The sequence below is a fragment of the Balearica regulorum genome, chromosome 7 (genome assembly GCF_011004875.1).
Source record: "Balearica regulorum gibbericeps isolate bBalReg1 chromosome 7, bBalReg1.pri, whole genome shotgun sequence".
In the NCBI taxonomy this organism is placed as follows: Eukaryota; Metazoa; Chordata; class Aves; order Gruiformes; family Gruidae; genus Balearica; species Balearica regulorum.
In genome coordinates this window covers 11,404,181-11,426,043 of record NC_046190.1, presented here as the reverse complement: position 1 = coordinate 11,426,043, position 21,863 = coordinate 11,404,181, and the positions used below count along the sequence as shown (strand labels likewise).

General features: G+C 44.6%; 1 protein-coding gene across 16 annotated transcripts in view; it reads left to right on the top strand.

Annotated features, from left to right (window-relative positions):
- RBM20 (RNA binding motif protein 20) overlaps positions 1 to 11,247 on the top strand; it is a 107,842-nt gene extending 96,595 nt beyond the window's left edge. For 15 of the 16 annotated variants that reach the window (XM_075757936.1, XM_075757935.1, XM_075757943.1 and 12 more), the window contains 3 exons: positions 2,280 to 2,399; positions 3,150 to 3,271; positions 7,201 to 11,247. In XM_075757936.1, the coding sequence (XP_075614051.1) occupies positions 2,280 to 2,399; positions 3,150 to 3,271; positions 7,201 to 7,311 (353 nt within the window). In that variant the 3' untranslated portion in view covers positions 7,312 to 11,247. The remainder of the gene's footprint in view (positions 1 to 2,279; positions 2,400 to 3,149; positions 3,272 to 7,200) is intronic. The other variant, XM_075757933.1, reaches the window with a different exon arrangement.
- The last annotated feature ends 10,616 nt before the right edge of the window (positions 11,248 to 21,863 follow it).

The following is a 21,863-nucleotide window of genomic DNA, read 5'->3' as shown; positions in this document are numbered from 1 at the left end:
AGTGTAAAGGAAATATGATAAGCAGCTTGCAAGCTTTCTGAAAGGCATAAGCTGCTATAATTGTCATGTCAAGGTTCACATGAGTTTAGCTGAAGTCTTTCAGTGCTCTGCTAACTATTTTGAATTGTCAATGAAATGAGTGACAGTTTCTGAAGGTCAACAGAAAAGTATCTGTAATGTCTGGCTGGCTCCTGGACAAGGTGGGTATTCTTACATACTGTACTGAAGCGTTAGTAACATGGAAATCATCTGTAGATTGTTACTTCTCAGTTCCTGTTCACGCAAATACGTGCCTTTTGTCAGGACTTGCATTATCATCTCCTGTTATCTACCGCATGCTGCCTTTAATATATCTGATAGGACATGCTGTGAGATAATGCCAATAAATGTAATCATAGCTGCCTATTAATATTTTAGCTGTCAGGGAAGAAAAAGATCTTGAGTGTCTGAAAGCGAGTTCAGTTCCTTGTCACACTTTCTAATGAAACTTGAGCAAATGGGCTGTGTTTAATGAGGGAAAGTGGAAAACAACATAGAGCATGTTGGCCAGGAATGTTCTTTTTGTTGCTATTGGAGTCTGTGTGATGGAGAAAGGTTTGTGAGCAGAAGCTGGTGGAAGATTTTTGAGGGTGCAATTATCCACCAGGAAATGCTGGAACATTTAAAGTGAATGTCTGATTTTGAACTAAGTTCTTCCTCTAGGACAGATTTGAAACTCGCTCATTTTTCAGTACTTACCTGTTTGGCCTGAAGACACCTTGCCAGGCTTTGCATATTTGGAGATAACACTGCCGTGCAAACTCCCTGGGATGGGGAACAGCAAGCTTGGCTCCCCTGGGCTGCCCACTTCATGGGCAGCCAGCTGACGAAAGAGTTGGGTATCCCAGGAGCATAGTTACTTCGGTGTTTTCAGCGTCTCAGCTTCCAACTTGCCAGCAGGGAGCCTGGAAGCTCCGGAGGAGCTTGTGCTTCCCAGGTTTCCGCCATGGACTTGGTATCTGGAATCTGCAGCGCAAGGCTCTAGGCTCTCTGCAAATGCAGCTGCCAGCTCAAAAGCCCAGAAAGCAACTTAAGGGGGACATAAGTTGCCACAAAGGCCCTGTGTCTTAAGAAGAGGTAACTGAAGCTTGCAGGTTTTCCAGGATCTCTGCTGCAGATTTGGAAACCTGGGATGGGCTTAAAGTTAACCTGAAAGTCAACCAGTCAGGATTTTGTATTATCTCATTTTAAGTCATGTAATAGACATATTTAAAACAATGAAGAAAAATTCTTTCTCATAGCTAGAAATTGCGGATCTTTGAACTCTACAGACTTGAAAGTCAGGAAGGGTTTGGTTTGGGCAAAAACAAATTTATGAGAAAATATATCCCTTATCTAGGTGAAATTTGCAATACAATAGAAATTTTGTCAGGGTAAGAGAACTATTTGTTTGATGTAAGAACTGGAGAATAGGAATCAGACCAGTTTGTCTGTAATTCAGGTGCTCTGTGATAACATATTATCTTTTTTTTAAATAAAAGCAATTCATATGTTTGGAAGGGTGAGCATCTGTTCTTTTGACTGGCTTTATCTGCCTCAGCAAATCAATCCACTGTTTTCCACACCCTGAATCTCCTGGCTGTGTCCATTAATGTCGGTCAGCAGGGACCAATCATCCCATCCCTACCGGCCAGGAACCAAAATCTTCAAGTGGCCAACAGCCATAAAGCAGAAACTATCCCTTGGAGAGCTGAGGATGGGAGAAGAGTGGCTCCAAGGAGAAGATGACAGTGGTGCTGGAGGGGTGCAAGAGAGGAAGGTTTGCTCTGCCCATACAGCTCCTTAGGCAGTTTGGGGATTTGCTCTCAGCAGGTCCTGCTGCCACCACCCCCCCCCCGCCCCTTCCTCAGCAGCCCCTGTGTTAGCCCAGCTCCATCACTGGTCGTGCAATGCCATACGTGGTTACAGAGCTGCAGTTGGACCATGCTTGTGCCGGAGGCATGTATAATGTTATAGATCTATTTAGAGATTAAAATATGAAAAAAAAACCCCACCAAAAACCATAATGAACATGAAATAGGAAACAGAAAAATGGTCTACTGGGAGAACTAGAGTTGACTCCACAGTGTAGTATAGCTTTTGGAGTTGCATTGAGTAAACCTCTGATTTGAATGGAAAAGCATTTTTTCCAGATTTTACTTCATTTATGGATCCACCCAGAAAGCGTTCCCAAGAAGATTACAAATGTCTCTTTAAACTAATAAACTGTTTTCATTCAATACATTTATTCATTTGTTAAGCAAATTCTAGGTACCTGGAAATGAGATCTCTGGAATACCCAGAGGTAGAGGCTAAAAGAAGGCACTCTCCACCAGGCTGGGAACAAGAGGATGTCTTCACCGAACTCAGCATTCCCCTGGGTACGTTCGGACGCCCAGGCTGCCCTCAGCCTGTGATGCCGCCCACTGCAATACCTAGAGCTTACAACAAGATGTCACTTTAAGGCTACTTGCTATATTTATTTTTCAGAACAGATGTGAGGAGAGTGAAGGAACAGGGTATACGACAGAGGGGTAGCTGTTGAAAGAAACAGGCTTTTGATTATAGATCATTGCTAATTTCACTCCAGATGAATGGCAAAAGATAGCTGTTAATGTTGCTGATGAGATGAAAGAAGTTCCCTTGGACTATATATGAAATATATATGAAAAATACTTAGTGATTTAAGAGTATTTATCATAAAAGTATGGATTATACTTTCAGTACAAGCAGAAGCATTGGTTTTATTGTGTAAACACTGATCATGAGTAAAACACCTGGAAGAAGTACATCCTAAAGAGCAATCTGTGCAACTTCAGCATGAATTTACTGCTAATAAGTACTATTGCTATTCTAGCCCTTGAGGTTACACAGTGAAGGTTCCAGTCAATATTATGCACGGGAAGGTACATTTTTAAATATGTATAATATCTAAGAGAGAAGTGGAAGGTGTATTTGCAATGCATAGGATTTTAAACTGCAGCTCAGTATTGCAAAATCAGGGAAATCAGAGAAGTGGATCTAGGATTCAGCCTTTATATCTGCAGCACCTTTTTTCTTTGAAAACAAGTTTACTGTGGAGGGGAACGGTTTCAACTGACATTTTAATGTAATTCAGAATTTCTCAATAGGTGTGGAATTTGTGGTGCCTAGAACCGGGTTTTACTGTAAGCTCTGTGGACTCTTCTACACAAATGAAGAGACAGCAAAGACAAGTCACTGCAGAAGTACTGTTCACTACAAAAATCTTCAGGTAAAAACAAACGTGAAGCTAGCTAACAACTAGTTTATGGGGGGGACTATGCGTAAGATAGATGATGCTATAAAGAATAGGTTTTATGTTGTGGACAGAATTCAAAGTGAAATTTAGATAAGCAAAACATTTCAGTAGTTCCAAATGTTAGCACACTAATTTCTCACTGCTAGATCCTTGGAATCAACTTCTGGATCATAAATAAAATGGGGCCAGGTGATAATTTTATTTTCTCATCTCTGTTTTGTCCTTGTCACTAGCACAGCTTGCAACCCTGATCTTGAGGGTCCCAGACATTTGTATCACTGGAGTCAGCCCAGCAGGAGCCTTTCTTATTTCTTAATTTCAGGACCATTAAACATGCCACTTGCTTGATAATGTTGCCAGACTTATTTTTGCACTAGCGTGAACTTCTGCAGCGTGTTTCAGCACGCAGTACTTTGTGACGCACAGGCTCTCCGAGGTATTTCCTGTGACCCGCTGAAATCACCTCCCTGTGCTACAGAACAGCACGGCAGTTCAGCCACGCAAAACACCACTATTGAATAATTTCTATAAGGATATGCAGAAGCATGTAATTACTTGTATGGTTTCCACAAGCATATACTATAAGCATATCAACACTTAATAAGAGCACACAGAGACCCTGGGTGCTTGCAGTTCAATCAAAAGACCCTACCTTTATTACTTCTCAGATGCAGTTGATAGTAACGGTCATGACAGCATAAGCATTAACTGCCCTGTGCTCAGGAATCCTCAGAGGAGGTGGCCTTACCTCTCATCTGGAGTCCCTGCCTGTGTGCAGGGTGTCTACACTGCAGAAGACACTTTTCTCAGCAGTTCTTGGCGTTTGCCTACCCTTTGCAAAAGGTGTGAAAGAGCAAGGCTGCTCCTTCTTTCTCTGTTCCTTCCCTCTGCCCATAGAAAATGCTGGAGCTCTGCTTCTCTTCAAGTAATAGCTCTCTCTCCTTAACTGGCTAGCAGGCATTGGTTTTTCTAGTGACATTCAGAGTCAAATAATTTCTCTGGGAGAATTTTCTTCTTGACTTTCCTAAGTTACATAGCTGTAATCATACCAGGGCCTCTGGCCTTCAAAGGCTGTGCCTGCAGAGCTGCAATGTTTGCTAATAATGGATCCTCCAAGTGTAAGCTTGAAAAACAGGTGCCCAGTTTGCATGCCTTTTTTTGCTTCATACAAAAAAAAATCCAGAGGGATTCACCAAAGGTGGCACCACTCAGTGCAGGCTGTGTATCCCACGCAAGTCTGTCCCAAAGAAACTCTTGCTTAAAGCAGAGATTGCAAGTCCTGCCCCTGGCAACTGGTCCATGGGAAGAAGAAGGATTTTTCATTTTCTAAGTTATTTTGTTAAAATCATAGAAAAAAGGTCCTCAGTTTTCCATAGAAAAACTGAGTCAGTGAAAAAAACCCTCTTTGTCTCCCCATTAAGACATTTCCCATGAGCACTGTAGTAGATATCTAACACTGACTTGAGATAAAAGAACAAAGACCACAAAAGCTGTTAAAATTAAATCTGTCCAATATGGTAATGAAAACAAAATGTTCTGTCAAGCTGTACCTCTTATCTTACTAAATGGAGGAAGTAAATGTCTCATCCAACTTTTGCCCACTGAAGTGGGGACTCAGCAAATTTTAAATACTTGTTCTGTATTATTAGAACCCTTTTAGTTGCAGTAATGCTTATTTATGCACTCTGCAAGAAATGGCAGACTTCTCTTATGATGATGCAATTTAATGAGCGTATCCACCAACATAAGAACTATGGACTCTAACGTTTACCGTATGGGAAGCTATGGGACTGCTGCTGCAGATTTTCTGTTGTCTTGCTTACATGACAAATACCATTGTCCAATAACAATGACAAATGCTCTCATTATAGTTGATTTGCTACTTGTCATCTTTCATGTGATCTCCTTGGAGTCACATCCAAAATATATGTTCAGTGTTTGGATTTGCATGCAAAACTAAACAGCTTGTTCATCAGTTTTCTTCCAAAAGCCTTGCTTAGATGACAACAATTTTGTCTTGAAGTAAAATAGTCAGCTTCATCTGAGTATGGTGCCCCTTGAAGAACAGCAATCACTGGAAAAAAATCAATTGTTTCTTTTCAGCCTTGCAGACTTTGTGTAATTTTCCATTCTGTTCAGCTTAATAAATGATTTTCCCAGGTGGTATTTATATTTACAGATCCACTGCATTTTCCATGTCCAAAAAATCCATCATTTTGCCATCCCTCCCACTGCTACCACAAAAAACTGTCGGATTCATCTGGTGTAAGCTACCTTGGCAACTCAGTGCAGCATTTTGTCCTGTTTTCCAGTGGCTTTATGCAGTATTCATCAAAACTTGTATTTAAATGAGAAAATGTTTTTTCCTTAACTGACATTTTGCTATAAATTAATCTGAATGCCTGGTCTGTGAACTTTAAAACTGGTGTTTGTGGTACTCATGATAGCTGACAACGGCAGCTAAAGGTGGTGGGTAAACCTCAGTCTTATTTTGGTGGGTAATCATTAAAAAACAAAAATGCACGGGTTAGCTGATCCAATGACAAGCGTTAGTGAATTATTATACTTCATGGTGTATGGATCGCTTCTCCCAGTCTTTATGGACCCTATATCTCTGTATACTACTGTAACATTTACTCTGGCTTTCTGCCAAATGGAATTTTGTACCCAGAGATCAAGACTGAGAGTTGTGTAATTTCCACAGCCAAATCTCTATACCCAGAGTAACAAGGGTGCAGTCGTCATTTTGTCACAGGTATGCCCGTTCATTACCATTACTGAGTCCCCTTCAGACGGACCTCTTACATCCAAAACTTGTATTTATGTGAGACAACCTGGCAGTTTGAGACAACACAGCCCTTTTAGTTTTTTTCCATCCATTTCTCATTTCACCTCTCCCTATGGATGCCAAAGAGTAAACTGTACTCTGGTGGAATCCTGCAAGTAGATAAAATTTTGCAGTGATGTAAGATGCTCTTTTCAAAACAAATCAGAATGAATAATCAGCTAGCAAAGAGTCTTATGGTCCTAATAATGTGTAGGTCAGCTATTCTTGCATGTGGTTTAAGTCATTAATAAGAACATCTCTACATTATTATGTGGGAATTTCCCATGCATCTCTCTAGATGAGCTGCTGCTGAAGAAGCTTCTTTTCATCCATTTCGAGGTCTGTTGACCTTGAATAAATACTTTGAGCACCATTTTCAGATGCACAGCAGTTCATTGTCCACTTCGTGTGCAGCTCTGCCAACTAAAAGCACTGCCAGAAGGCTGAAAACCTCACTGGCCGTGTATATTTTTTTTAAATCACACTGACTACTTGAAGCACTGAAAGACTTTATCTTAGAGAAACACTATAATGTCAATACTCTAGCCAGACTGCTAAATTGTGTTAATTACTACCAAGTTTGATTGTTCCCTTAAAAACAAATGTTCTTGTCCACAAGGTACATCTCTGAACTGGACATGCTGAAAATGTAACATATATGCTTTAAATTGTGACTCAGAAACTGCGTCTATTTTCTGACACACCAGTCTTACACCAGTGTAATTCAGTTGACTCAATGGAGTTAGTTCCTGCCCTATAGCACATGGGAGTAAAGAGTTTTCAAGGAGAAAAGATGAGGTCTAGTTACCCAGACTGATGGGAGTCACAATCCTCCTGGTTCTGTCACCAGTTCCCCTTAGGGCACAGAGGAAATCACTGAACTCCTGTATTAAGGTAGTTTGCCTGACACAACTATATTTCCTGGCTTGAATGTTCACAAAAATGGGGCTTCTATGTGTTTCCTTCCCTTTTGAGATGCTGGGAGAGTGTGAGAGCTCTGAAAAGGCATAAAGCATCCCATGTTGAATATTTTCAGGTTTGGTAACAATGCTTTGTTTTTTTGATGTGATTGCAGAAGTATCTATCCCAGCTTGCAGAAGAGAGTCTGAAAATGAAGGAAGAAGGCAGCCATCTGCCTCAGGATGACACTGGCATTGTTCCTCACTTTGCGAAGAAAAAACTATGATGTGGATGAACTGGAAGAGCTATAATGAGTGAATGCTGATAATTTTTTTTATTATTATTTCTATGATATAACTGTCAATTTGCACTGTACAGAGGAGGGGAAATAAAGAGCATGTTCCATGCATCTATGCCCAGAGTGCCATTAAAAACCAAAATGCCTGAAACTGTTTCCCACGGTGAAGCAATGCTGGCATATCTGTAAGAAGTGGAGCAATTCTTTCTCACACTCTGCGTGCTGGGAGTGGTTTCCTAGATTAAATCAGAATTCTCAGGGATTCTTAAAGTTTTAATTCTGATGTGACACATCAGGTCAGGCAGAGTATTTAGAAGCACTCAGCATCCTCCAGTGGACTCTGGAAGGAAAGGAGATGTGACTAAAAATAGGCTTTAATGTCACTTAAAATATCTTCAGCCCTTTCACTCATTGCCCCAGTGAAAGGTAGGATTTGCATAGGACATCTAAAGCCATTGTGCTAAAACTAGTCAGTAGATGGCATAATATAAACCCCATCAGCATCCACCTCCACGTGTCTTAGAGCTTGGTGAAATGATGTTTGTGTTGTTAAGCACTGACTGTACGCTGATTGTGTTGTACGAATGCAGAGGGAGCCACAGTCTGTCCCAGGGACCTTATAGCCTGAACCCAGCACAGCGAGAGCCATTCGAATGCACGTGCTGACAGCTAACCTGCTCTGGTTTTCAGCCTCTTCCATGGGGTGATCAGGATGCTCTCCAGGTACCGTTGTGTTCAAAACTCTTCTTTTTGATAATTCTAAAGGGTGCCAACTTTGAGTCTTACAGACTTGAAACTCTCACGAGAGGCTTTTTAAAGCACCACATGTTCGGACCATGTCTCTTTTAGACATTTTATTCAAGATCCTTGCTTTTGGGGTCTTTTTGTTTTCTTTCAAGCTTGCTTTTCCTCAGCTTGGCAATGTTGAATTTTCCTGGTTTTCATGGAAAGATGCCAGACTTTTAATATTGTTTTTGTATTTTATTTCCCTGAATTTTTTAAGGCGAATACAAAAACCGATGGCTCACAGAGTGCTGCACTGAGAACACAGGATGCACCAGCAGCTCTGGCATTATTACGAGCTATTGTTTCTGCACAGTTGTTGCTTAGTATTTTGCAAAGTCCCTTTGAAACGCACCGTACAAGTTTCTGGTTCATTTCAATAGGCTTTGTGTAGTAAAGTGAATACGTATGCAAACCATTGCCAGAATTGATCCCAGAGTTACACTTTTATAAAATGCCTCACACAATCTAGACAGATGGGGATTTGCAGATGTATTTCCATTCTTTGCCTGACTCTAATATTCATCACAGTATGTTCTGTAAAAGTTGCTGGTGCTTCATGTCCTGCTTAGATGTTGTGCAGAGGAAATTGTTTCCCAGAAGGTTCTAGCCATCCCCAAGAATGACACGGATGTCACAAAAGTGGCTAAATTGCCAAAACTGCTTCCACCAAAGTATTTGTTCCATTATGTCTTGTGCCAGCAGCCATGGTCGTTCTCTGAAGTACCCTGTAGCCAGGCAGTGTGTCTCTGAGGTGACTGGTGGTGTTGCCTGAAGCCCTGTTCCATTTCATGGCCTGTGCTTTCCACTCAGTTCTACCAGAGCTGGGTTCAGATTTCATATTTGGAATTCCTGCTTCTCGCAAGTTGAGGGATTCTTTGCATCCCAGATTCAGACGTGGCCTAGCCAAAAGACAAGGGGAAATGAAAAACATTACAGCCTAAACCCTCCTTTGTCCAGACTTGAAGTATATTAAGACTTGGGTCCATCTGTCATTTAAAATAGCGCGCTTTTTTTTTTTTTTTTCCCCTATGGAAAAAAATAATAATATTGCAGACCAGGTATTTTTCCTTCAAGGGCTGGGTTTTATTTTGACTGTTTGTTTTTCACATTGCAGTGAAATTTGAGCACAGGGCTGTTAGGGCAAGAGCTTTTATTGCAAGCTCTAAGATTACGAAAATGGCAGTAAAGATTGTGCAATTGTCTTCTAAAGCACAGCTCTCAAGCTGGTCATGTATCATCTGCATATGAAGCTCCCTTCATGCCCTTCAGCACAAGGGAAGGAAATCGCTACAAATGCAAGCATCAAATCTTTGAAGCTAACCCTGCTATCAAACTGGGGCTCTCACCGGCCTAATGGGAGCTTGTTAGACCATGTGGTTAAGCTTAATTGGATGTGAGACATAGCTGACTGTATATCAAAGTCATATGCCTCCAGCAACTTTATCCCCAGGTAACCTCAAATGAGAAAAGTATCACTGTTATTATTCTTTATTTGGATTGCAGTAGAAGCTACAGGTCCACTGCCTTTATTATAGGCACGGCACAAATCCACAACAAAGACTTTCCCAGGCCAAAGAGCTTTAAATCAGACTTTCTGAAAACAGACAACAGGTGGATACAGGCAGGCAGGGAAGGCAGTAGGTAACCATGAGATTTTGACTGGCAGCAGAGGAATAATTAAAGTGAGTGTTTACCCAGGGGCTTATTTTTGGATTTACGGGAGATGATTCAAACTACTTTCCCCCTCCTCTGATTCTGAACCAGGTTCACTCCCATTATTCACAGCCTGCATGTTTAACCTCCTTTTTATTTCCTGGCCAGTTGCATCAGACACACAAAATCCCTTCCTGAGAGAGTGGGCCTCAGTGTATCCTTCAGTCCCCCAGCGCTTAAGTCTCGGTCTCCATCCCAGGCTCCAAAACCTGGAGTCTTGACCAAGTCTCACCAGGAACTGTCCTGGCTCCAGATACCTTGTTTGGGTCATGGGGACAGGCCCTTGCTTGCCATGAGGAAGGAGGAGGCTACAGATGGCATCTCTGCCCTGTAGTTTCCTGTTCTGGCGGTAGATGACTCAGGTGAGTGATGCAGGTGCAGTGCCCAGCCCCGCAGACGTGATCAGACCCAGACATTTGTAGAGGTGGTTTGGACACCCCATCCCTTTGGGCTCTGTCTTGATGCAACAGCAATCCGCAAAATCCTGGGTACGGCCAAATGGGCGATTCCCCTTCTGAGAAGGTCCTTTCTCCCTCTAAAACTCAACATTTGAAAGCAGTTAAAAGCAATCCCAAGTCTCAACTAGCTCCTAATGATCCCTATGATCACTTTTCGGCCTGATGCACTTTGAGAACTCAGAGATAATCTCCTTCCCTCTCCAACAGGCCATCATGCAATGCTGACAGGCACTCAACTTCTCTCTACTACCTATTCTGCTGAGGAAGAAGGCCACTGTAGGCAGCTGCTTACCTTTCTCAGCTTGTGTAAAAAATGTGTTGTTCCGTTTGGTTTATTATATTGAAAATCTTGACTTTTTTTAGTTGGCATAATTCATCATCACTATCATCCACGCTGTTTATTAATACATATATATATATATAGCACAAAGCAGACTCAGGTCTAGCCAAACAAATATTGATATTTAAAAAGGAGCTTCCTTAATATATACAAACCATTTCAACACATCTCAACCAAAGATTGCACTTTTTTAATAGGGACTGTGATTTCCATCTTTGTGAAATCTGTATTGATCTCAAATAGTCTTTAATGTCAATCTGCGATTTACTTTCTTTGAAGTAAAAAATAAAAGAATTAAACATTTGCCCCATAAGATTAGACAAAGTTTCATATTGGCTTTAACACTAAATTAGTGTTAGGCTGGTTATATTCAGGGTTTTTCTATTCTCTAAGGATTCAGGCTGTGATTTGTTGAATTATACTTGAACTGGACCAGATGTACTATTTATTGAGCTTATATAATCTTGTTAATTTAAGTTTTGGCTTGTAAACAGTTGGAATTTGTTAGTACTTATTTAATTATGTAGGAACTGTCACCAATATTAACTGATCTGTGTAACTGATTGCAAAGTGTTTCAATTTGTGTTTCTTAAAAAGAAAGATTTTAATAAAGAGAATTATAAAGCATATACATTGGTGGGCAATTTGTCCCAGCAACAACATATTTCTAGCTTCCCAGGGGATCTATTAAAAATCAAAATGAATAAAAGATAATTGGGGGGGGGAGGGGCAAGAAGGAAGCAGGAGGCCAAAATGTTTGCTTTTAAATATAATTTCTAGAAGCTGTGATTCTTACCATGTAGCTCCTGCTGTACAGAATGTGAGTGATTGCTGTCGCCTGGTGCTGAAGTTGAAGTGAACACATCTCAGTAGTTCACTCTGTAATTATTATTAATTGTTATTACCTACTCCTGTCCCTCTAGATATGTCCTCGCTTCCCTTTTTCTCTTTATTTCCGAATGAACTGGGCCAGCTGTCTCTCCCCTGGCTTTTCTGTCTCCATCCAGGTTGTCTTCTCATCCTTCTGAAAGCACTGTATAAAACCATCCCCAGCCAAGCACCTTCTCCACCTCATCTCAACCTAAGTCCCCCTCTTTGCCTGTTTATCCTGTTTCTCTTGCGCTCTCCCTCTGCCTTTGCTGATTTTTCTTCTTTTCAGCAGACTGTCCTCCCTGGTGCCCTCCCAGCTCCACGGGGACCTTTCCCACTCCCTGGCCTTCTCCCTGCCTCACCTCCACTGCCAGCAACCGGAGCTCCTGGGAGGAAATACTCAACTTCAGTCAGCGTGATGTAAAGACATGCTTGTACTAAATATTTAAAGAATGCAGTGAGGACGAAAGCTGAGGGGAAACTTCACCACCAGCTTTGATGAATTAACTCGGCAGAAAACACTAGGAGGAAAACTGAGACAAGGCAATGTCCAGTCCCTGTGCAAGGCAAGGCACGCAGCACTGTCACAGCAGGAGCTGAGGGAGGGAAATGGGGCTGTCTGCCCCACCGAATGCCCAGGGAAACGGGTCATGGGCAAAAAGACTGGCACTCGGGTTTTCTGAATCCCCAGTTTGTTAAATCAGTGCTTTAGCGTCTTTTAAGTAACTGTTTTGCAGCTGAGGCACACGTGTAATGTATTTTAAGCACAAATGGTTTCAGTTCTTCTGTCCTAGATGTACTGAAACCTTCATACGTGTGATTTTGATACCCTCTCATCGCAGCTATGAATCTCTCGCTCTAGAAGTCAAGCAAATCAATCTTGTGTTAACTTGGCATCATATATTCATAACAAAATAAAATCCAAACTGTGGTGTTCAAAACATAATGAGTTTCCAGTCCAGATTTTGTCACACTCAATTTTCTTGGTGGAAAGGGGAACTCAGGTGTGAAAGACTTCACAAGTGAACACCAGCCCGCACCCAAATACCTTGGCCTTTTCACGCAAGGCTGTGACCGACCTCCCTTGGACAGCCGGGCTGTAACCCAGCGTCCTGCCTGACCGGCAGAGCAGACCAGGTCAAGGCTGTCCAAAACCAGGAGCCCTCCCCGGGAAGCTGACCGGGAGGGAGGGCAGGGGTGTGTGGGGAGCCGGGGCCGGTGCTGCCTGCTCTGGGTCAGGCTGCTGTGGGGCTCGGCCAGTGGACGCACCACCCTGACGCAAGCGGGGCCGAGCTGATGGGCAGCTTGCTGCAGCACGTGTCGGCGTCGCGCAGAGCGGCCTCCCTTCGCCTGCTTTTCCATCCACCTGATGCAGCCTGGGACTCTGCTGTGTTTGTGCAGGTGGCAGCGAGGGCAGCCCGAGAGAACAGGTTCACCTTTGCTTACTTTTCTGTATCCGACTCTGCCAATCTCCACTTATCTATGTCAATATGTTGAGCTCTCCTCGTGTGCTTGGCTTGCCTGATGCAATTCCGCGAAGTGAAGCTGTGGAAGTATGTGGTACGTATTCCTGGAGAAAAAGTTGCCCCTGTTGTGGACAAGAGGGGAACTGGACAAGGACCAGGCATTCTTCCTACAACAGCTTAGTGGAACTGAGTAATGCAGCAGTGAAACAAAAAATAGCCTTTTCCCTTGCACAAAAGCAATATCCATAAGGATCAGCCACCTCATCGCAGGGCCCGAGCTAGCCTTACTGACCCCGTGGCCAGCAACGCCCTCCACCTCCCCTGGCATGTCACACCTCCCCTTTGCTCACCTTCAGTGGAGCTATGGTGTGGTACGTACAGCACTGGCAATCTGGCCCCAATCTTTATGAAACACAATGTCCTGTACTAACCTAATACATTTACAGCACCATGGAAACGCGACTCCCCAGATGCTGAAGTGAAAGAACCAGAGGTAGTTTCCATCTCTTCGTTCCCAGCTGTCCCCTTTTAGTGCCAACGTGAAGCACAGGACAGCCCTGACGGGTATCCTGGGGGCTGGGGAGTGGGCAGGGGAGTGGTGGGGCCACCAGGACCATCGTCCATGCTGTGAAGGTAGTTTTCCTAGGGCTCCTCAGCACACAATTGCATCAGCCTACTGCAGGGTGAGATTTCTAATCAGATACCTGAGGTGATTAAAGCCAGTGAGCTCTTTCCTTTCAGTTCACATCAGGCTTATTCTGGTTAAACAGCTGTCTGTTGGAAGCAGTGTTTAGCTACCTGAAGTAGCTTCATTTAAACTGAAATAGGAGCATACATCAATTTTTAATTAACTGGGTCAGATCTGAATGAGTGGGCATGTCCAAAAGCTTTTTGTGAACTAGAGAGCTGTGCAGGGCAGGCTGAATCGAGCCTACTAAACGTTTAAATAATTGCCAGGCAGAGTCTTGGCCAATATTCCTCAAGGTAAGACAGTAAGTATCAGCAGCACAGCCCTGGGCTGAGAGGCAGTGCTTCCAGCCTGATTTCTTCCTGGTACCTTAGAAACGAAGGTTCCTGTTTATAAGCTGTCCTTCCCTTATTCCTGAGCCTTGTTTGAGGACATGCATATTAGTTCCACCTTCCTTAAACACAGTCTCGGTGTCTTTAGAGGACACAGGAAGCCCGTTTTGTTTGTGGGTTTCTTCTCTGGCTGGGCTGTGTTTTCATTGCAGCTAGTTTATCTTTGGCAGATAGCAATGTGCTCTTGGCAGCAAACTTTCACCTTGAGCTCAGGGGGCGTAGCCACACTGTGTTTTGCACACCTGTGGTGGGGAACTAGGAAAAATGATGTTAAAACCAGTTTCACAGCTGTGGTATTAGTGCTTTGCAGAGGTCCCAGCTCCCAAGACATGGGCACATTGGAGGGCAGCGTGTGCGTGTGTGTGCATGAGCAAGACTTGTGCTGCCTTGCATGGACTTTAGCATTAAGCAGCTGGCAGTCAGACATACTTTGTCGTTACAATCACAAGTAATAGCGTTTTGGGGTGTGCCCAAGTTGAGTCTCTACCCTCCTTATTCGCCCTGGTCACTGTTACTTCCCATAACACTCTCGCTGTAGGTACGAGCAGCGGTGGTGAGCCTGCTGAGCCCCTGGGTGTGGAGAGACACACACAGGGACTGGTATCAGTGTTCTTGCCACAAAGTGCAGGGTCTCTGGAAACAAGGCAGACCTTAAACAGGCGTGATCATAGCAGATTCGGCTTCGTAGAAAGAAAGTCTACTGAGACCAACGGGAAGAGCAGCCCAGGTCTGTCCTGATGCTAATGGGGGTCAGCACTGCTATGACTGGGCTATTCCCGTGCCTGTTGCCATCTGATTGCAATTGGGAAAGATTAACTCAATTAGGCAGGATATGCTAGATATTAGTCTGCCAACAGATCAGCAAGGCAGCCAGGATGCTGTAAATGACCCCAGAAGTCTTTTCCTTCTTTTTGTCTCACAAATTAGCCTGGTTGGGGGGTGAGGGTGGGGGACAAGGGTATTTTAGTGAGGCAGGGTAAGGATTTGCCATTGGATGTTCCCTTCCTGCACCAGGCACAGAAGGAAGCCCAGCTGCTGCTGGGGTACGTGGAGACCCAGCAGTGCCTTGTGTGACTGATGCCAGGCTGCGTATGAAATGGACCCAAGAGGTCTGAAATAAATTGGTAGGACTGTGTTCACTGGTATTTCTCACTAGCAAGCTGATGTCCCTGTGACTGCATGTTTGTAGGCTGTGTGTTACCTGCTCTTTTGCTTTTCTCTTCCTGCAAAGGCAGATGCTGGTTCATGAGCTGCTGCTATTCTGCCATCGGCACGTCACCTCCCAAACCCGCTCTGTGGCGTCTGATCCCAAAACCAGCGGTGAGAGTCTGGTTGAATCGAGGGCTGCTTGAGCGTTAAGGTTAGTTAAGTACCTGTTTAAAACAGCATCAAATGCAAGCAGTGCCTAGCAGTGTGAGAAAGTGCTGGGCTCTGCCAGCCCAGTAAAATGAGGAAAGAAAACCTGACGTGAAAGAAACCCGTCAGAAATACGGTTTGGGTACGTTCCCCCTAGGAGCCGCTCCATCTTTGTGCACTCAGGGCTTGTTCACGTGGCAAGGAATGCCATGAACTCACTTCCACGAATTACTTCTTGTCAGCCAAGCAAAGTGGGAAGTAAATTGTGTTTGCTTAAACCACCATGCAGGTGGTCTAAGCGAGTAGATGTTAGCTCATGAGGAGCAGGGGAGGTGTGCGCACTGGGAGTCAGTGTGGGACAGCTGATACACAATAACTAGCGCCGCTGTGGTATCGTGACTGCTTGTGATTGTGTGAACACGCCTGAAGACGCAGACGGTATAAGGCGGAGCGGTGCTTATGAGGTTTTTGAAGCTCACATCTGCTCTTATTTGGTCCTGGAGGCTTTCTGCAAAGACCACCCACTGAAAGGAAGAAGAATCATTTTCCTGAAATGCCAGGGACCAAGACATGTATTCAACCTCATTCAATGCCTTTCTATGATCTTGTGGAGCCTTTGAATTCCTCTTTACCTAAGAGGTTTACTACAGTGCAAAATGAGCTCCTGGAGCAAAAAGACGTTCCTTTCTAAGGGGGTATGGGTTGTTGAGGCTCCAAGTCTTCCATCTTTAAAGATTAATGCTTCGAGGTGAGTTGTCATAGGTTGCTAAAATCATCTTTTCTCACTGCTTTCCTCATGTCAGCATTTCTAGAGCTCCAGTGCGTTGCGGCTGCTGTTGTGATGTAAGGATTTATGAATGGCTGCAAAGTTCAAAGGCATATTGGCAACCCCAAGTACCAAAAAGCCAGGAGTCAGCCCAAACCCTGCCCCATTTCCCAAGAAGAAGTTGTGTGCCAACTATTTATTTTCCCAACTTTTTTTATTATTAGCCAGCAAACTTTAGGATCTCTTTATTCACCTCCCAGTTTTTGAGCATTTAGGTTGCACTAGTTTCTTGTTTTCAAATCTTTCATCCACAACCTTGAGGGCTAGGGACTTACTTTGTTTGTAAATCAAAGCTACAATTCCCTTGTTTCAAGGAGCTGGGATTTTAGGATATATTCCCCAAAGCATAAAAGTTGTGATAAAATCGCAGGAGTTGCCAGCAGTGCACAGAGTCTCCTCTGTTTGGAAGAGGAGGCATTGGACTGCAGCAAGCTGCAGGCATCACTAGCTACTCTTGCGTTAGTGAGTCAAATAAAAATAACATTGTGGTTAAACATCAGCTCTGCAGGCCTAACTAAAGAAGATAACCTCATCTCTTTCTGGCTGCAGAGCTTCACAAAAGCTCTGCCTTTGTAATCCTCCGGATTAATGTTCACACTCAAGCTCTCTGCCTCAGAAGGCCCCTGCACCCCTGGCAGAGTTGATTTAAAAGTATAAAGCCCTCCCTGGGATGCAGGGGAGGCTGGTGCCAGCCAGGCACCTCCTGGGACACGTGGCTGCGGCTGCTTCCAAACCAGCAGCATTTCAGCCCAAGTGATCTTCCTTTCTTTCCCCTCGATCCTCTTCACTGTTGCTTTATTCCAGCTCCGTGCTGCCTTTCACGTAGCCCCCCTCAGCTTGAATCAGATCCCCATTGTCTGTGTTGTCAACACAGCTGCTTAAATCCCTTCCCCCAAATACCCCTGCTTTCCAGAAAGCTCCTGCCTGCGAGGGCCAGGTGCTAGTCTGAGTTTGCGGCTTTTTGTCAGGTCCTGGGCTGAGCTCAGAATCCTGTTTGGACCAGCGTGAAGTCAAAATGGAGACAAACTCAGGAAAACTCTCCACTTCAGCAGAGCCTGATGCTCCCTGACTGCATGCCGGTGGCTGCTGCGGCGCTCTGGCCCAAGACTGACGGGCAATGCAGAGTGAAGCGAATGATTAGCATTATTAAAAATGCTTTGCAATTATACAGCATCTTTTCATCTAAAGATTTCAAAGCTTCGTAGCACTCACACAAAGTTACTTATTATCCCTGGCGTTTAGCAGCGTCAGGAAACGAAGGAAAGCAGCTAAGTGACTCGCCTTAGGTCATGCAGAAAGTCGGCGTCAGAGGTGGGAACTCGGCCCTGAAGTGCTGACTCTACGGCTCATGCCCCAACACAAGGGCACACCTCGCCTTCTCCTGTGCCAGGCTGCTCCCTGGGGAGCGTGGAGATGGGGGGAAGCGCTCGCCCCCCCCCCCCCCCCGGAGGGTCAGCACAGCCTGGCAGTGCTCAGGAGGTGCCTGGCTGGGAGCAGCCCCCACCCTTCCCAAGCCCTGCTCCCTCCCCCAGGCACACCGCCGAGGGGCTGTCGTGGGATCTCTTGTGCCTGAGGCTGCAGTCCAGCTTGCCACTGCACAGTGTGGCCGAGTCCACGGCAGCCGGGACCTGGAGGGCAAGGTGCGGTGTGCTGTGTCCCTGGGCTGAGCATCGCCGCTGCGGCCCCCATCCCCAGCATGCTCCCTCTAGCCTGCTGGCTGTACGCACACGGGGAGACTGTGAGGCCCTTCCTTGACAGAAGAAACGCTTCAACCTTGCTACCCCAGAACACGCTATGCAGAAACTGGTGAGGACAGAAGTGGTTTTGCTTCTCTCAGCACTGCAGCCAGGCTGCTACTCTCCTGCTAGCCGAGCCCTGGCTACAACGAAGGTGCGGCAGCTCTGACTCCCTCCAGACCAGGTGGTCCAAGCCTGCCAAGGAGCCTAATGTACGTGCAGACACCTGCCAGGAGATCAGAAATACATTTCTAAGATGTTACGCTCTTTGGCTGGCTCAGCCGGCTGTGCTGTAGGATGCACTGGGTGCCAAACCTCCGTGCCTTGCAGCAAGAGATGAAAACGTCAAGCCCTTGTGCACCGTCACTTCTCTGATTTCAGGCTGGTGCTGGGACTTTGGGACAGTGTGGCAGCAGGGATGAAAGCTAGAAGGAGGGACTGAAGAGGAAAAGAGAGAGAGAGAGAGAGAAGAAAAGCAGGCGTGAAACGGTGAAGAGAGGCAGGTAGACCTCTAGACCTCACTGGCCAGGAGAAGGCCTTGGCTGAGTCTCCTGGTCCCACTGAGGTAAAACACCTTTTTGGTGTTTAACACAAAAGGTGACTTGCTCAGTTATACTTTTAAGGTGAAAAATTTATTTCTAAAAAGACACTAATCTACTTCTCCTTTTCCATTCTCTTGTGGTTATTTTTATCCTAGAAATATGATGAAAATCCACTTTGATCAAGTTTTTTTTTCAAGACTTGAGATACTTCAGGTTTTTTAATGATAAACAGTACCCCGCTTAAAATATCACATCCCTTCGATCAAATCAGGCGTGACTGATACAGCTTCAGACTTCCAAGGGGCATATTTAAATAAATCACAGGAACTAATCCATATAGTCAGCTTTCCTTGGGAGCTCGGGGATTTACATGTCTAAACTTTACTGGGATGAGACTCCAGGACTGGGGATAAAACTCCAGTTAATTAAGCATAACTTCAGTGGGGATAAAACCCTGGCAAGGGTTTTGAATGAATTTTGAATTAATTGAATTTCAACCTCAGGAATGATACTGAGAATGAGCAGTCATTACAAGGAATCATTTTAAAAAGCAAAAGAACTGATTGGTTATAAAAGCTATGTCTCAAAAGTGAGTTGGAATTTTGTCTTTTACAGGATACTAATAAAAATGGGAATATATTTTCCCCAGTTGCATACAGCTGAAGAAAACAGCGAAGGAAAAAGAGATCTTACATGGGACTGAGGTTAATGTATAGTAGGTATGTGCAAAACCCAAACTCATACTTTGCCTTAACCTTCTCTGAGGATGAGGATGTTAATCATGTAGCTGCAGATGAGAAGGGTAATGGGATGGGGGTATGGAAATGTTCACGGCCAGAATAGGAGTGAATCTCAGGGCTCCTTCCTGCGCTGGAGGCAGAGGAACGGGCTAATCCAGATGCCAGAGCTCCAGAAGAACTGGTCCGTTGTCTTTAACAGGTCCCTCAGTCAGGGGCAGGAGCACAGAGAGCCCGTACAGAAGTGAACTGATCTGGAACAAGAATGGGCATGATGGTTTCAGCTTAATAGTACATGGAAAGCTTCAGAACAAATGGTGAAGGAAAGGCTAGCAAAAGAGAGGGAGGTAAATGGCATGAGATTAAATGAGTTTATCAAACCCATTTATCTTTCTTGGGCAAGGTAAGCTGCAAGCCGTTTGCTTAGTGAAGGAAATAGGGTGGATCTCACCTCTCTGGACTTAAATTGCACATTTCATATGGTGCCATGTGGAAAGTTCTTAAGAAAAGGGAGAAGTGATTTAGCACAAGGTATAAACCCTGTAAAGACCTGCTGTGACAGCCTCTGCACGGCTGTCAGGCTGGAGGGCAGTTACCAGGGGAGTGTTAAACATCACTCCTGGAGATCTGGCAAAGTGCTTTTGTAAATGAGCTTGGCACTAATGTTAGTGGAGAACTGGTGAAATTGCTGATGACAGAAAACATGAAGCAACCTCAGGACAAAGGAGGCTTGAGATATTACACAGAAAAAAGTAGTCAGCAACAGAAAGTGGCGGTCATAGCCCTTTCCTACAAGCTAGCTGGCAGCTCCCTTTGATCCCCGAATAACTGACTCGCCAACAGGGTGGAAACATGAAGCGAGAAATGCAGTCCTGGAAAGCAGGAGGAAAGGTGCAGCCCAGGCTGCAGCAAAGGCTGGGGTGTGCTGGAGGATGGGCTTCATCTCGCTTCAATTTTGCAAAGTAGATGCTGAGAGCAGGAGGCTTTCTCTGCATAAAAACTCCCAGGAAGGGAGAGGGAAGAGCTGATGGTGCTAAGGGCCAATGCTGGTACAGAATAAATGATCAAAAAGAGGCTTCAGACATTTTGGGTAGAAGATTGTTATTAACCATTTGACAATGTGGTTCAGGAACAGCCTACCCAATGCAGTCATGCATGCAAAATATTCATTCACTCTGAGGACGGAACTTGATAAGTTTGTGAAAAGGATTATATCACATGGTGCCTGTGCCTGGAGACCTGGTAGCACAGAATTTCCTGCCAGTCCTATGTACAAAGGTAAATATTCTGTAACCTTCTGTCAATATAAATATGGAGCATGTGATTATATACACACAAAAAGCAGGCACATGATTTATTAATCACGGGACCTCAGCTTGTCAAATAATAATTACAAGGCAATAACACACCTTGTTTTAATAAATGGCTCCCTAAGATTTTCTCCCACAGTAAACCAGAAAAAAAAGGACAATTATTCCGAGGTAAAGGTGGTATTTGGTGTTTCTGGTTGTTAGCTTTTAAATGAACACACTGTCTGGAACCCTTAAATCAAGTACCCTCATTTTTCTGCAGATTTCACAAGTTCAGCCCTTTCCAGTAAAGTGTCTTTTCAGATGTGTGATTGCCTTTTATTAAGGCAAGAAGGAACAGATGACAACTGCAGCACAGAGGAGACATGCCTGGAACAGTTTTACAAAGCAAACCCAATTCTACCCCTTCTGCCAGGAGGGCGTACTCAGAAACGTGAAGAGGGAAGGCTTTTTGTGCAATGTGAAGGGCAAGCCCTGGAAAGCCATGGTAGAGACAGACAAGCTGTGGTTCGGGAAGGTGTTTATCCAAAGCCATCGCAGCGGGTGACGCTTCTGTTTCCACGCTCAGGCAAACTCGAGCCGATCCCCCTCCACCTCCCAGCCTTGACAAGCGCTGCACACACAGCTCTGCAGCACAGCTCCATTCCCAGCTCACGGATGGAGCTGCAGGAGGATGTTCTAAAGCAACTGTAATTACTGAGCATTAAAAAAAAGGGAGGGCGTGTTTTAGTATTCTTTCAACCTGGGGCTGACGCTGCCTGATGGAGAACGGGATTGCTGTGCTTGCAGTTCATTTTATGAAGGCACCTCTGCAGAAGATGCAAAAATAAAAGCAGGCTAAAGGAAAAGAAAGCAGAAGGCCAAGAGACAGGCAACTGAACAGAGCAGATTGATTTCACAGATATGATACAGTTTTGCTGTCTGCATTATGTGTGGAAATTTATATTCCAAGTGACACAGTAACAGACTCGATTGTAATCAAACAGCACTGCTGAGGTGTCAGGAGCACAGATGCTGTCTTTCAAAAATATTTAAAACAGAAAGTAAAACTTTGAAAAATCTGCAGTGGGGACCGCAACGAAAATGCTCTGCGATGTTTCTAACCCAACACAACTTCTCTCTGCTTTTCACTGCTCTCTCTGGTGCTGGAGGTCTGACGACCTACGTGAGTCACCTCAGTTACAGCTCAGATAAACCATGATGAAAAAGCAAAGACCGGCAGCAAACTGGCCAGAGCAGCCTGGAGACGCGCAGTGTCTATTGTGCACTAGACATCGGACAGGGGGAAGGGCTGCTCCTCGCATTTTGGGGAACTTCAGC